This window comes from Puntigrus tetrazona, chromosome 20, assembly GCF_018831695.1.
Source record: "Puntigrus tetrazona isolate hp1 chromosome 20, ASM1883169v1, whole genome shotgun sequence".
NCBI classification, from domain to species: Eukaryota; Metazoa; Chordata; class Actinopteri; order Cypriniformes; family Cyprinidae; genus Puntigrus; species Puntigrus tetrazona.
In genome coordinates, this window is record NC_056718.1 from 23,439,287 (window position 1) to 23,455,785 (window position 16,499).

A 16,499-nucleotide genomic window follows, 5' to 3' on the forward strand; every position below is an offset into this window, starting at 1 on the left:
TGCAAATTATTACCGTTTCTGATTTTTTTTTATATCCACTATGCACCAATTATATGGTAATTATTCGTGTATAACCGTGATGGCTCTCTGAAAACAGATACAGATATCATAGATTAATTAGAGATGAACATGGAGATTTATTATTCGCCGGTAACGTGGAAAATTCATTTATTATAATTTATAAAAACCAAATACGACGGGCGTTAGCGAGCCAGTTAGCGCTAATTAAATATGCTAAATGACTAAAATTAAATAATTGAATAAATTGTGAAATTCAAAACTGCTAACAAAAAAAACTTTTAACACAACATAAAAATGTGTACATTTAGTTACATAATTCATATTTAGCATTGCATTTTACATTTTTTAATGAATAAAAAAATGTACCTAGCATTAAATAAAACAGAAATAAACTGATTATTTTTGCATTTAAGATTACCCCTACCTTTTATTAGTGATGTCAAATTATTAATTACATAACATAAATGTGTATATATATATATATATATATATATATACACACACACACACACACACACACACACACACACATACAAATAAATATATAAAAATAAACACTAACACATGCATGTATATTTAAGAAAAATATATATGGCTTAATAATTAAACATTCAGATATAATAAAATATAAGAATATAAATATATAAATGTATAAAATGTATAAGTAAAGATTTTAAAATATATACTATACGTGAGTGTATTTATATTCGCATAATAAATATATTACGCAAACGCACATATTTAAAAAAAAATAACTTATTGCACTTAAATGGCAAATTAAACATTTCACAGCACTACTTTACCATTTTTATCGTTACATTAATATTACTATGTAAAACGTTAAACTAATGATGAACAGAAATTTATTAATTTGTTAGGAAATAAATATTTTATTCGATAAGTAAGGAGATTTAACAATTCATTAATTATTAATTTGATTTTTTCATTAAATATATAATTGTACATTGGCTTTTTTTAATCAGGGTTAGCTGTTTGATATCACATTAGAGCATAAAGCAGCAGGTCTCCGTGCTAAACTGGGTTAACAATACGGTTAACCTCGGTGTATATATTTCCTAATGGCATCGCTGGCAGACAAACTAATTCTCTCTACGCTCCATCCATTGACAGCTGGCGGCCCAGGTGTGGTCCCGTCCGGGACAGTGGGGCATATCAGTAATAGAGGTCAGTTGGAGTTATCGCACATAATGTGTTCAGAAACCAGCTGTGACATGAAGCAACGAAATCCATTACACAGCCGTTTGCTGAAATAAACAGCAAATGGAGCCTCCGGCGGAGCAACTTTAGAGACCGTTTCAACCAGCAAATAAATGCCCGAGCATTCAGACCACAGACATCAGTTACGGTGGATGTGTTGAGATCCCACATTTCAGTAATATATATATATATATATATATATATATATATATATATATATATATATATATATACACACACATATATATATATATATATATATACATATATATATATATATACACACATATATATATACACACATATATATATATACATATATATATATATATATATACACACATATATATATATACACACATATATATATACACATATATATATATATACACACATATATATATATACACACATATATATACACACATACATATATATATATATATATACACACACATACACATATATATATATACACACACATACACATATATATATACACACAATTTTATTACATGTTTTTATATACTAATATTTAGGTTAATTTTTGTTTTAATATACTTCAGTTTTTAATTTATTTTCAATTAGTGATAAAATAAAATTATTCAACTTCTGCAATTTTGTATATATATATATATATATATATATATATATATATATATATATATAGCATGAAAATTTAAATATATGAATAGCATGAAAATTTAAATATATAAATAGCATGAAAATTTAAATATATAATACATTAACAAACTAAATATTTAATAATATTAAATACTAAAATGTAACATCCTAGCCATCCATCCCTGTTTCCCTGGGTCTGTAAAGGCCGAAACAGTTACATGTGTAATTTGAATTCCTCTTCACAAATAATAGTGGAAAAAGCACCAAGTAGTCGTATTAAACGATGCGTCCACCACCTTAATTAATATTCATGAGCTAAGCCTTTTCCGTTCAGTGCTATCACAACAAGCCAGCGCAGCCCGACTGCTCCCACTGCTTCCTAAAACAGCGAAGCGACTCTGACTGACGTCACTCTCAACTTATCAGCAGTTATTCAAGCGGTCTCCTCCTGCCGTCCCCGCTCGCAGCCTTCATCTCCAGGCCTGCGGCGCGGAGCCACTTCAGCCCGGCTCAAGGTAATCATTTCCAGCCGGAGTGAGAGTTTCTCTCCCCTGGAGTCGTCAGGGGCCAGGTACCGGATGAAGCAGACATTACAGCCTGCGACGGCAAGCGCTCAGCCGTCACTAACCCACCGAGAGCGAGCAGGTTATTCCAGGACCTGAGAGATGTGCTGCGGGCAGGGCCGGCCGGATCTGTGGCAGATCTACCGGAGGACAGAGAGAGAGAGGGCAAACGGGGCTAACGGACGATTTCACCGGCGGACAAACAGGCCGAAAGGATCACGGCCCACTATTGCTCGGCTGCCTCTGTACGAGGATGAATCCGGAGCGAATGCGGTCTCGTGTAGCCGCTAAAACGCTACGAAGTCCCATCCACGAGTCGCAAAAGACTTCAGCGGGCAAATAAAACACGTTACACACCAGCGACGGGTGACTGCACGAAGAAGCTGAAACGTTATAATATAAGCCTTGCTGAGCAACACATTCATTTCAAAGCCATGCAAAGAGTCTGCAAAAAAATAAATAAATAAAATACAACTCGCCAACGGATTTTAATAACTCAAGTTTGCAACGGAATAATCCTACGGTCAAAATCTGTATTTATATAAATAACATAGAAATATGTAAATACATATATTTATACATTTTAAAAAGCAGATGCATGCATTTGCAAAAATAATTACAATAAAATTCTAATTCAGTTTCTTGGTAAGAAATATTTACATTATGTTAATAATCTTACTTTCATAAAGACGAAAAAGTACAAATATATAAGCGTAATAAAACGCATTTTGCGTTTTTAAAAATAACATTAATTATGCACGCGTGTGCGTGCCTATATATGCGAAAATAAAAAATAAACAAATTCCTTTTCTTAAAAATAATATAGTTTTAATAAACTTAGTCAAAATGACTAAATAAATAAATAAAAATTCTAATAAAAAAATTACATTTTTAAAAACAACAACAAATTAATTACATAATGTTGTGTGTGCATAAATATGTGTGTGTGTGTGTATTAAGATAAATGAGCAAATAAATAAACTTTGCATGCCGCAATTTACACAGGACTAGCTGGAAATGTGCATTGATTCACCTTTATTATATGTTACGTCGTTTATTTTGACGGGAGAGGTTAACTGAAAGTGCTTCATCAGCGCGTTCGTAAGAGAAAGACGCTGTTTTTCTGCACTAAAAAGATATTTCCAGAGATGATAGACAAGACGTTATTAGATGTGCAGCGCGACATCTGACAGTTTTACCCAGATCGCACAATAAATAACAATACGTCTAATAATATAGCGATAAATAATATAACCTAATAATATTATGGATATTAATGCTACTAAAATGTGGCCATGTTAATAATGCAGGACCCTGAGCACAATATAGTGCTCTTTGTTGTCTGAAATGATTTGGCAGTTAAAATGATAAACTAAACAAAAATAAATAAAGCCGCGTGGGTCAGCCGGTCTGTAGGAGTGTTGTCTTAAAGCCGAGATAAGAACGGATGTGGAACACGAAGTGATAAAAACTCATAACAGACAGCCAGGAGGTGAAAGGAAATGATAAGAGAGCACGTACAGGTCAGATGGGTCTCTCTGCGTGAGACGGGTGGGAGATTATGTTCTGTTGTGATTACCTTGAGGTCGTGCTGGCGGGCCTCCTGCATGTCCTGCATGGCGCAGCAGTGGGCTTCCTGCAGACGGTGCTCTCTGCGCTGATGCTCCAGCTCCATCTCCTGCAGCTGCTGTCCCAGGTGCTCTCGCTCCTGACTGAACTGAGCCTGCAGCTGCTGCAGGGAATGCTGGGATTGGGAGAGCTGCATCTCCAGGCTCTGTTTTAGCAAGGAAATCTGCACACAGGAAGCGGAGGAGACACGGGTTGAGGAACGAGTCAAATGAGCTTGTTAAAAAAAAAAAAAAAAAAAAAAATAGCAATACTGCACAGCATCAATAAAGAGCCGTTCAATTTGAACAAAATTGCGGAAATAAAAGTGATATTTTACTTAAATTTAATTTAATTTTAAATACATTTTTAAATTAATTTAATTTTAAATTAAATGAAAAATGTAATTTCATTTCAAATGTAATTAAATTTCATTTAAAATTGTATTTAAAATTAAATTAAACATAATTAAATTAAATAAAATTTTAAATAAAATTTAATTACATTTTTAATTAAATTCAAAATATATAAAGAAAGTGATTGGGATAACACGGTAAATGTAAAAATACTCATTGGTCAAAAAAGCTGAAATTAAATCATGTAAATTAACATATAAACATTAGATGGAAATCTGGACAAAAATGGGACTAACTACAACAAATTTAAGCTGAAGCACTAAAATTATTTACTGCAAATAAAAAAAACCCCAAAAGCTGAAGTTGGTAAAAAATTAAAACCAAAATAAACAGAAACGCCAAAAATGAACGACCCCATCTGAAAATAAAAACAAAAGCTAATTCCAAAAGCGAAAACAACTGCAAAAATGCTTTCTGTAACAATGATTTAAAGCTAAAACAACCTTTAATAAAATTGCAAGCTTGGCATTGATACATACAGTAATCCTCCAAACACTCGCTTCCATTAAAAGTTGTCTCGGTGTACAGTAATTTCTTTCTTAGAAAAAGAGGTCTTAGTTACTTTGGCGGTAAACGACATTATGCTACATATTCGGTTGATTAAGCTCAGCGTATGTTGTACCCTGGGCAGCGTGAGCAACAGTAACGGTGACCCTTCGCTTAGCAAGCAGGGACTCCAAGAAGAGATGCGGGAGAAATGGCAGTCAATGAAAATCTCCATTCATTTTCACGGTCTCAGCCTTTCCATTTCCACACGCTGTTAGCAGACACGCACCGGCTCCGGTCTTCCTCTGTGAACAGAGCCGTGAGTTGAGCGTGCGGGTGCCAATTTGTGTCTAGCAGCCATGTCTACGAAGACCGAGAAGTCAGACGTCGGCGCCAGATACGCTCTCTCCTCACACCGATCGACATAGATGCTAGAAGCGGAGGTTTCGGTGGCTTCGGCCCACTCGTTGGCCTGCTAGCCTCATTAGAGGAGGCGCTCATGACTGGAGGGTGACAGGGAGAGAGTTTCTCCGCGTCGTAGCCGCCAACAACTTCAGACTTGTGAAGGCAAATAAAAAAAAAAAAGCTACGCTGTAGCTTGACGGCGAATAATTTCGTTTTCAATCCGGCTGGAAGCGATTCCGATATGTCCGGGATATCGCTGCTCATATCCCAGGCGCTGACAAAAAGATGAACGCCAGTATCGTGTTGAAACTAGATTTGAGATGTGAGGAAAACGGGAAAAAGAGCTTGCTGGAGCAAAACTTGAAGCCGTAGGTTTAGTCGTGAAAAAGCTACACCGGGTCGCTATGATATTTTAGCGCTGAATCGTGTTAAAGGCCCCCGGGGGACATTGCTGCAAATGAAAAGAGCTTTTAGGAAGTCTGGTGTCAAGATATGAGCTTTCTGTCGATACCTGTATCTTGTGGTCCAACTAGGCAAACCACGCAGGTGACAAAAATAGGGGAAAATAGGGACTTTTTATCTTACAATTATACAGTCCCTGACAAAAGTCTTGTCGCTTGTGTACAAATTGACCTGAAGTGCCGCTGAAATATATTTCTAATCAAGATTTTTTTACAAGAAATGGCTCATTTTAATCCCAACAGCTTTTGTAATATTGTCTCAGTGCAAAACGAAACTGTCAAAAAGTATTCTAATATTCACAGCTTGGTAAAGTCCATTTTTGCAAAGACATAAGTGTTGTTGCCTTGTCATATGAGCTTCACCTGTGACTAAGAATGGATCGATTAGGTCTCAGGTGTGTATAAAAAGAACCCCAGTACACTAGACCTTCACATCAACTGCAACTAGACCTCTGCAAACATGCCTAAGATTCACCCTGAGACTAAAGTGTTGATTATCAAGAGGCTGAAGACCAGATCCACTGCTGATGTGGCAGACACCTTCAATGTGTCTCAGCGTCAAGTACAGAGGATAAAAAAAAGATTTGAAGAGACTGGAGACGTTTCTGACAAGCCCAGGTCAGGCAGACCCCACAAGACAACTGCTCGAGAGGACCGTTTGTTGGCTCGAAAATCCAAAGCCAGCCCATTTTCCACTGCAGCAGAGCTCCACGAGACCTGGTCACCTGAAGTCCCCGTGTCAACCAGAACAGTTTGTCGGATTCTATCTCGAAATGGCCTCCGTGGTCGAATCAGTGCCCAGAAGCCAGCACTCAACAAAAGACAATTGAAAAACCGTGTGGCATTTGCCAAGGCCCACAGCCTGCTAAAAGGATGGACGCTGGAAAAGTGGCAGAAGGTGGATTTTTCAGATGAATCTTCTGTTGAATTACACCACAGTCGCCGCAAATATTGCAGGAGACCTACTGGAGCCCGCATGGATCCGAGATTCACCCAGAAAACAGTGAAGTTTGGTGGCGGAAAAATCATGGTCTGGGGTTACATCCAGTATGGGGGTGTACGAGAGATCTGCAGGGTGGAAGGCAACATCAATAGTCTAAAATACCAAGAAATCTTAGCTACCTCTTATATTCCCAACCGTAAAAGAGGCCAAATTCTGCAGCAGGATGGTGCTCCATCGCATACTTCCATCTCCACATCAAAGTTCCTCAGGACGAAGAAGATCAAGATGCTCCAGGATTGGCCAGCCCAGTCACCAGACTTGAACATCATTGAGCATATGTGGGGTACGATGAAAGAGGAAGCATGGAAGACGAAAGCAAAAAATATTGATGAACTCTGGGAGGCTTGCTTATATATATGTATATATGTATATAAAAGACTGCTTTCTTTGCTATTCCTGATGACTTCATCAATAAGTTGTATGAATCCTTGCCAAACCGCATGGATGCAGTCCTTCAAGCTCATGGAAGTCATACAAGATATTAAATTTGGATCTCACAGCACCACTACTTAATTTGCTGACATATTTTTGTATTTGCAGTAAATTTGTTCAATTTCTGTATAGGCGACAAAACTTTTGTCTTGCCAAAATTTGACCTTTCTGTTTTCATGAAATGATAAATCTTTTCTCAGTGAAACTACTTTATTTCAGTGCATTAAACATCATTTGGGAGGGTTTAAGCTGTTCATACGAGCTATTTCTAACACCAATTGATTAATTAAAAGTCAATAATAGCAAGGTTAATAGCAGATGTTTCTACAAAATAGATAAGCGACAAGACTTTTGTCAGGGACTGTACAGTCAGACGTTTGTTTTTTTTATAACAATCGTGAGAAAGTCACAAATGCAAGCAAGTTTAAAGCCAGAATTGCGAGAGGCAAACACCTATATCGCAATTCTGAGCAATAATCGTGAGTTTATATATCAAAATTCTGAGATAAAGATTTTGAGATAAAGTCACAATAACTATTTTTTTATATGTTTTATTCAGTGGTGGAAACAGGCTTCCGTAGGAAAATATAGCATTAAAGCAATTTCTTAATTGATATATAATTTATATTTGTTAAAAATAAAAACAAAAAATATTTAAAATAAAAATAATTGCAAAAAATTAGTTTACATTGTTTTTTAATATATAAAATTATTTAAAATGCAATATATTTTAATATAGTTGGACCCCTCAATTACAGAAAGTTTAATTTTGGTGAACCCCATATTTTCGTTCTTTTGATCTTCTTAAAAAGCGGGAGGACAACAGAAACATCCTCAACTGCTTGAAGACTCCATTTACTCTTTTGCTCATTTTTTGATTAATAACATGCATCGCTTTCTGCCCGCGACAAATGTTTAGGACGACGAATGCGAGAATTTCCGAACTCAGATTTCACCCTGATTTCAAAACGCACTTTCATTGTAAATCTCATTGTTTAGCGTATCTCTTGACCTCACGTTTACGTCACAACTTCCACTGAAGCTACAGACATGTTTCTAGCGGCGCAATCAAAATATAACAAAAACTAAATCGTATTACATATGCATAAAAATTACACCAGACAAAAGCAAAAAATGGAGACCAACATTACACAGATATGAAATTTCTTTCTAAATTATACCGTATATGCTTCAACTCCACCCGCTTCTTAGAATCAACCTCGAGCTTTTATTTCGATATCTCATCGTGAACCCATGAAAAAACAAATGCAAGTTTACGTGACTTTTTCCCCGGACGTGAATAGATTTGTCAGTAAAGACCAGATACTGTAGTGAGAGTGCTGATGGGTGAGGCTGAGGACGTCTCTGCAGTGGCTGTAATCGCTTCTCCAATAAGCTCCACAGATCCCTCCACTGCAGTAAGACTCGCTCTGACACATTTAGAGCTCCGAGAGAGAAAGAGGTCTCGGATGTCTGCCAAACGCTCAACACACACATACACGAGTAAATAAGACAACCAAGATCATGATGATGAAAGCAGACTAATGATGTAATTCAAGTGAAAGTGACAAAAGGGCTAACCTGAACCAATAAGTGTGTTTTAAATACAGCTGGCAAAATAAGTGTGAACTGAATTCATTTCTTATAATTATTTTTGACGGAAAAAATATCCCAGCCATAAAATATTCGAATTAAAACCCACAAAAAAAACTATTTTTGTAACATTTGGGTGTTTAAAAGACACACACACACACACACAGAGACACACACACACACACACACACACACACACACACACACACACACACACACACACAGACACACAGACACACAGACACACACACACACAGACACAGACACAGACACACACACACACACACACACACAGAGACACACACACACACAGACACAGAGACACACACACACACACACACACACACACACAGACACACACAGACACACAGAGACACACACACACACACACACACACACACACACACACACACACACACACACACACACACACACAGACACACACACACACACACACACACACACACAGAGACACATACACACAGACACAGAGACACACACACACACACACACACACACACACACACACACACACACACAGACACACACACACACACACACACACACACACACACACACACACACACACACACACACACACACACACACACACACAGACACACACACAGACACACACACACACACACACACACACACACACACACACACACACACACACACAGAGACACCTGAGGTGTGTAAAAATGTCTCCTGCGATCTGCAATAAAAAAAAAAAGTGTGCAAACTAATTTGGCACAAATATCTTGTTCATAGCAAAAAATAGCATTTCTAATATAAAATAGTCAGCAAGCCAAACATCTCACTCCCACTCGGCAGAAGAGAGCCAGCTGACATGAAAAAAAAGTAAGTTCATTTCCATATTAATAATTGAAATAAACAATAGCGTAACGCATTACATTTCCCCAAAAGCAATCAGCAACGACAGATTAAAATATAATTAATAATAAAATAAATTAAAAAATAAATAAGCAGTAATGTGCATTTTTTAATTACAATAAAATGAATTCATAATACTAATAAATTGTGAACATAAAAGACACTGATTAACAGAAATGGTGCTTGTCTATATAAAACTTTGTGATGTTTCTGTACAGCTGCTAGCATTTCCTGTTCTTGGCTCTCTGATGTTCTTATCTCTAGTGATGTAGAAAGCGCAAGATCGAATGCATGGCGGTGTAACAGCGTACCTCTTCTCAATACACCCATGATCTGTTGCATTAATAACGCATTTCATAAACGGTGCTGGAAGAGTTATGCTCCGTCATGGAGAAAAAAAAAAAACAAAAAAAAAACGTTAGCTTTGCTCGCCCGAGGTCCCTTGCAGTTTTAAGTGGATTTTGAATAGGAACTTGCATAAGGTCTCAAACGAAGCGTCTGGTTTTCTTTCTTCCATCTCTAACATTCGGTTTTCTAGACGACGACAAGCAGACCACGGGAAAAATAATTAGCTATGAAACAAAGTCCGGACACCAGGAGGTCAATGAATAGAGCTAATGACTGTACCGAAGCAAGCCCGAACCGCCGGCTTTCGTCATTATCTTGTGATTAAAGCTGAAAATGATCATTACAGGCATCTAGAGCATTTCTGACTGGCGGTGACCCGAGGTTTAAAAGCAAATCAACTGAATGGTAAGTTACGACGCGTCTCGGATAGCCAGCGCAAACATGAAATCGTGAGATGAAATATTCTAATATGGAGCAATACAAACCGCGGTGGTACATGTTGTACTAGAAATGATTACTGACTAGGATTAACCCCAAATTGCGCATTATTCATCTAATATTAAATACAAGACTAGGTTTAAGTGCAACGACAACAGTCTGGAGCGTGTGTTTGGTATACTAATTAAAAAAAAGATGTTCAATTAACGCACTGATCTTTTTAAAAACGATACAAAAACAAATCCGGAACAACCGAATGAATTCGGTGAAATGACATAATTTTTGGTTTTAGGGTCACATTTTTTATTTAGAATAAATCAAATCACGCACTGCTGTAAATAGTCGAAAAGCCGCGTGTGGTTTTGTATCGTTGCCGGGCCTGATTTGATTACGGAAAACTGTGCGTGGTTTCGCTGCGTACAGTATAAACGCGATAGCAACTCTAAGTCAGCGGATATGAGAAACGCACAGAAGGGGAACCCAAGGATGCATCTGCAATATCTGGTGATATTAAAGTGAGGATGATTGGTGGATTTTCAAGCGCTGCTGTATTCGACTGATGCTTTTATCCGTTTAAAAAGTGTCTTTGGGGTTTGCAGTTTATTAAAGAATGCATCGCCCGTATTGACTTGTTTGTCTTGTGGGTTTACACGAAGTCTTTTGCTACTGTTAAGATAAATGGTGCAATTTCTCCGCCACAGACTTCAGCGAACAGCAAACGTGCAAAAAAAAAAAAAAAAACAATGCGAGGTTTTCTAAACGCTACCGCCGTCTGCCACTGGTCGCAAAAACATAGGCCAAGGCTCAGTTTGATATAGTATGACCAAATTTGTTTATACTTGTATTTGCTTTGTCCTTTGTAACTAAATATAATTTTTAGCAACTAATTAAAAAACCTCCTTTAGTAATCATTTCAAATCAAAACATTATTAAATGATGAAAAACAAATAGTAATATATATTGATACATTTATTTTATTTAAAGTGTTGCTTTCTGGATTCAACCAATTTAAAAAAAACACAGGCAATAAAATATATATATATATATATATATATATATATATATATATATATATATATATATATATATACACACACACATATATATATATATATATACATATATACATATATATACATATACACACATATACATATATACATATATATACATATATATATATACACATATACACATATATATACATATATACACATATATATATATACACATATATATATACATATATATATATATATATATATATACATATATATATATATATATATATATATATATATATATATATACACACATATATATATATATATATATATATATATATATATATATATATATATATATATATATATATATATATATATATATATATATACATATTTATATATATATATATATATATAGATTTCTTGCACAGCACCACTGCACAGCACCACTGGAGCGCCACAGGACGACTGCAGCGTTCTCTGTTTTTTTTTCAGTGTTAGTACAGCAGTAGCATGAATGTGTCTCTGACCTGCTCCAGAAGGTCCTCCACCTTCCTCTGCCAGCTCTCTCTGGCGGAGCACATCTCGTGATCTTTATTCTGCGCCAGCTGAGTGAGCGCTGACCTTTTATTCTCCTCATGCTCTTCACGCAGCTCCTCCCGCAGTTTCTTACACTCCTGCCTGTGGACACACATACACACACACACACACACACACACACACACGCACACTAATGATCAAACTGTTTTGTGCTTATACATAAACTGCATTTTTTCCGAGACCTTCTGACCCAAACCCGATAACAACAAGACGCAACCGGTTTCTGCTGCCGCGCGCAGTTAAATATTAAAATAAGCGAGTACTGGGTCAGTGGTCCGTTGATCGTTAATGGCTGCTAAATGAGCCGGGGATCTTTTAAAGCACCTGCATTTCTCAGCTTCACAGCAGCGGAGGTCGAGGAAGAGGTTAACGGAGACATTATGTGGTGTAATTGCAGGACGTCACGAGAGTGTGGCGCTGGGCTTAAATTCGTGATTATTAAGTCTGTGCTGCAGTCCGTTCTAAAAACGTCCAAATAGCTGTCAGCGCGGAGTACCTCACACGCTCGGAGACACTGAGAAACCTTTTAAAGGTGTGAAATTCGTCTTAATTGCTGCTTAAGAGGAAATGGAAGCTGTAATGAGAGTTTGGGCATCTTGAAAGCCGCCTGAGACCGCGGCAATAAGCACCGAGGCTGTATTTTTTTGATGAATCTGTCCGTTTATGGTTGCAAAAATCTCTAATTGATAATGCACTGAAAAGCAGCATGTATTTGCTAATTGCTTATTTATTTACTACATATTACTATACAAACTATACTGTATAAATATTACTATGGTATCTCTTTAGAGAAAAATAGAGGATGCAGTAAACATTAACAATGTAAATACATTTCTAATTTATATATATATATATATATATATATATATATATATATATATATATATATATATATATATATATATATATCAGCAAAAGTAGTTTTTTTATTTTTACCTTCATTAGTTAATTTTAAAAGGTCACTTAGTATAATATAATATAATATAATATAATAATTTAAATTGTAAAAAAATTTTATTAATACTAAGTATAGAATAGTTATAGATTAAATATAGCAGTCAGGACAAACAATGTAAATATAAATTAAACTTTAATTATATATTTAAAATGGAAAATTACATATTTGAAAATATAATTTGTTTTATAATTTGTTAAACAACATATATAACATATTTAATGCATCCAGTATATTACTAGATTAAATGACTAATGTATATATAATTTACAAATATATATATACACATTTAAAAAAGGAAAATGCATATATATATATTTTTTTTAAATCGCATCTTCGCCTGCACTACTTTAGCACAGCAAATAAAAAAGAAAAACATATTCTAAATATTGTAATATAATACAATACTGAAGAGTTAAAAACATATGCAAAAAATATATAGAATGCACCAGAGAATAACTCTTACGATTATTTCATGTCACTTGCATACATTTATGATATATTTACGGTATTCACGGTCAGAATATGCCACACCAGGTATGGATTATACGTCAAATGAAGAGACAATAATGTATAATAATAATAATAATAATAATATAGCAAGGCCTGACCAAGTGTTTAGATGTGTTCTTGAGTCTGGATCAAACCCATCACTCCTCTTTCATCCAACTGAATAGAGGGTTTCAGAGATCTTGAGAATTGTTAACAGTTTTGTCTCTAAAATTATAGCTGGGAATAAGTCAGAAACGATCAGACACACAGCGACCGCCTCATCTCGTGTGTATTACAAGAGAAGCGGGTGAATTAAGCAGACTCCGTCACCTTTATAAACTCTTACAGGGAGTCCATTTGTCTTCATAAATGATCTCAGTGCAAAGCTGTCAGTCCAGCAAACAAAACCGGCGTAAACGGTTTTGATTTGTTGCACCCGACACGCGACATCCAGACGGCGCTGCCTCGAAGGGAGGATCCATCTGGAGTTTTTACGAACTTCATTGTGCGCTGCAGCTGTGAGAGTAATTGTATGAAGTGTTGATAAAGTCAGCGATGGTTTAAGACTCGGCAAACTCAAGTGTCTGCGTCTGACAGATTGGCACAATGACGAACAAGCTCTCTTGTGACGCACGCAACAAAGTCTGGGAGACGTCTGCAAGATCTTTTTTTCTGCGTGCAAGCCTTTTATGGGCTCGTTATTCTCCTACATGTACTTAAACATATTCCTTTATGAAATATTCTTCATTCTCACAGTTTTACATCAAATTTTCCCCTAAATACAATGTTGTTATTGATAACTAAATATATTAAATAAATAATTAAATATAGCTTTCATCAATGGAATAATACATATAAATAAAAAAAGATCATTTATCATTTTTTTGTTTTATATTTGTTGTACAGCACTTTGGTTTTTTGCTTTATGGTTTTAAATGTGCTTTATAACTAAACTAAACTAAACTAAATAAACCTGACGATTTCTTTTAGCAAAATTAGAAATACTGCCTTGTCAACTGCTGGAAGTTAAATACATTGAAAGTGAAGCTAAAAATACTAAAACCAAATATAACAATAAAATAAAAAAAAAAAAAAAATTAAAATAAACAATAAAAATAAAATAAAATAAAAATAAATATATAAATAAATAAAATATACATTCATTAATGTATTTAACTGAAAAATAAAAATAAAAATCTAATAAAACATTTAAAAAAAAAATTTATATATTAAAAAAAAATACTTAGCAACCTGTTAGCATCGTATTCCCTGCCACATGGCATTTGTACAGTAAAAGTCTTACTGTAAACCCATTTAATTACATTTTCTCTTCACACCTTCCTCATTAAATAATTCTTCAGCGCCATAAATTATATTAGTTGAGAACCTCTGCTAATCGTTAACTTAAAAATTGACTCAGGTGTGTGAGGCCATACTCACAACAAGGAGTCTCTTGAAACCCGAGTTTCTCGACCTAGATACAACATCATTACCAGCACTTATTTTGAGCAATATTGAGCTCTACATTGGTCCACATTTTCCCTAAAAACTAGTTAAAGCCCAAATATCATGCTCCAGGGCAACGCGGCACCATCCAGAACAAATGATGTGGAAAACGAGCTACCAAGGATAAAAATCCAATAACCGTCCTGTTGATTTGTCATTAAAGCATGTCGAGCGTCTGCTTAGGGTCTATTCGACTTCAACCTCCCGAGTTAGCTCACTTTTATCATTTTCGGGGGATGTTTTAGTGGCAAATTGGTAACTCTGCGAAACTACGAGCAAAGAAGGTAGCCGAGATGTCCTTAAAGCGACAGTTCACCTTAAAAACAAACTTTACTCGCTTTACCATTCGCTCACCCTCAAGTCGTTCCAAGCCTGTACGCGTTTCTCTCTTCTGCTTAACATGAAAGAGCATATTCTGAAGAACCGGGGGATCCAAACAGTTGCTGGTAGCCACTGATTTCCATAAAGAAAAAAGTAACGGGGACCAGAAACGGTTTCCTCCAAAATAACTTTTGTCTTCGGCGTTTAGCAGAAAAGAGAAATTCGGCTTTGGAACAACTTAAGGGTGAGTAAATGACGACAGATTTTTCATTTTTGGGTGAACTGTCCCATTAATAGCCTTTGTTTTAGTTAAATAGAGCTCAGGCTTGTACTAATTACCTATTTGTCTTATTTGAATGGCCATGATATTAAACACCGGTTGTAAGCATCGCTAATGAATTGGGCAGACAGGGCTTTCTGAGGCGATGCCAAAACACTTGGGAACTTTATAGGGTATATAAGTCATCACACAGTTTGGCAAAGAAGGAGAGGATGTGAAAGAACGAGAAGCGCCTTGCTCGTTGACAAACCACTCAAACGTATCGTTCAACGCAAATAAAAAAAAAAGAAGAAGAATTTTAATTGTTTACTCTCCATCATGACGTGGAAAAGTACGGGCAGAATATTCTTGCACATGAATAAATGTATTTTATTATTAAATTTTTATTTGCTTTCTGTACAATTATGGCAACTAAATTAAAAAAATAATAATAAATAAACTCATTTTAAATTATAAATTACATTAATGCTTAAAGTAAATTACGAAAATGAAGGAAAGTAGAAAACAAATGCAAAGGCATGTTTTAATTTAAAAATATATTTTATTATATTATTTATTTTTATTATTACTAAATTTGACTTTACATTGAACAACTATTTAGTATACAAGCGTAAAAATTTATTAGAACTCAAACAAGCAAACAAATAAACGACGGCGGGCTTTTAATAAATAATAAGTTGAATCATTTTAATCTGGCCATCCATTCATAGGCTACAGCATCCTCGAGACACAAGAGGATGGATATTATTTACATGTTGGAGAAAAATGTCATTAATATGAAGATTCCTAACCATTTTTTTTTTTCATAATTGAAAATTCAAGGGACTG

The 16,499-nt window shown here is 35.4% G+C and overlaps 1 protein-coding gene across 2 annotated transcripts in view; it reads right to left on the bottom strand.

Annotated features, from left to right (window-relative positions):
• The window catches only part of fam184ab (family with sequence similarity 184 member Ab), a 105,475-nt gene that overhangs the window by 36,217 nt on the left and 52,759 nt on the right, over positions 1 to 16,499 (bottom strand). For both annotated transcript variants that reach the window (XM_043219868.1, XM_043219869.1), the window contains exons 10-11: positions 12,048 to 12,198; positions 4,006 to 4,218 (exon numbers count right to left, since the gene is read on the bottom strand). In XM_043219868.1, coding sequence (XP_043075803.1) covers positions 4,006 to 4,218; positions 12,048 to 12,198 — 364 coding nt within the window. The remainder of the gene's footprint in view (positions 1 to 4,005; positions 4,219 to 12,047; positions 12,199 to 16,499) is intronic.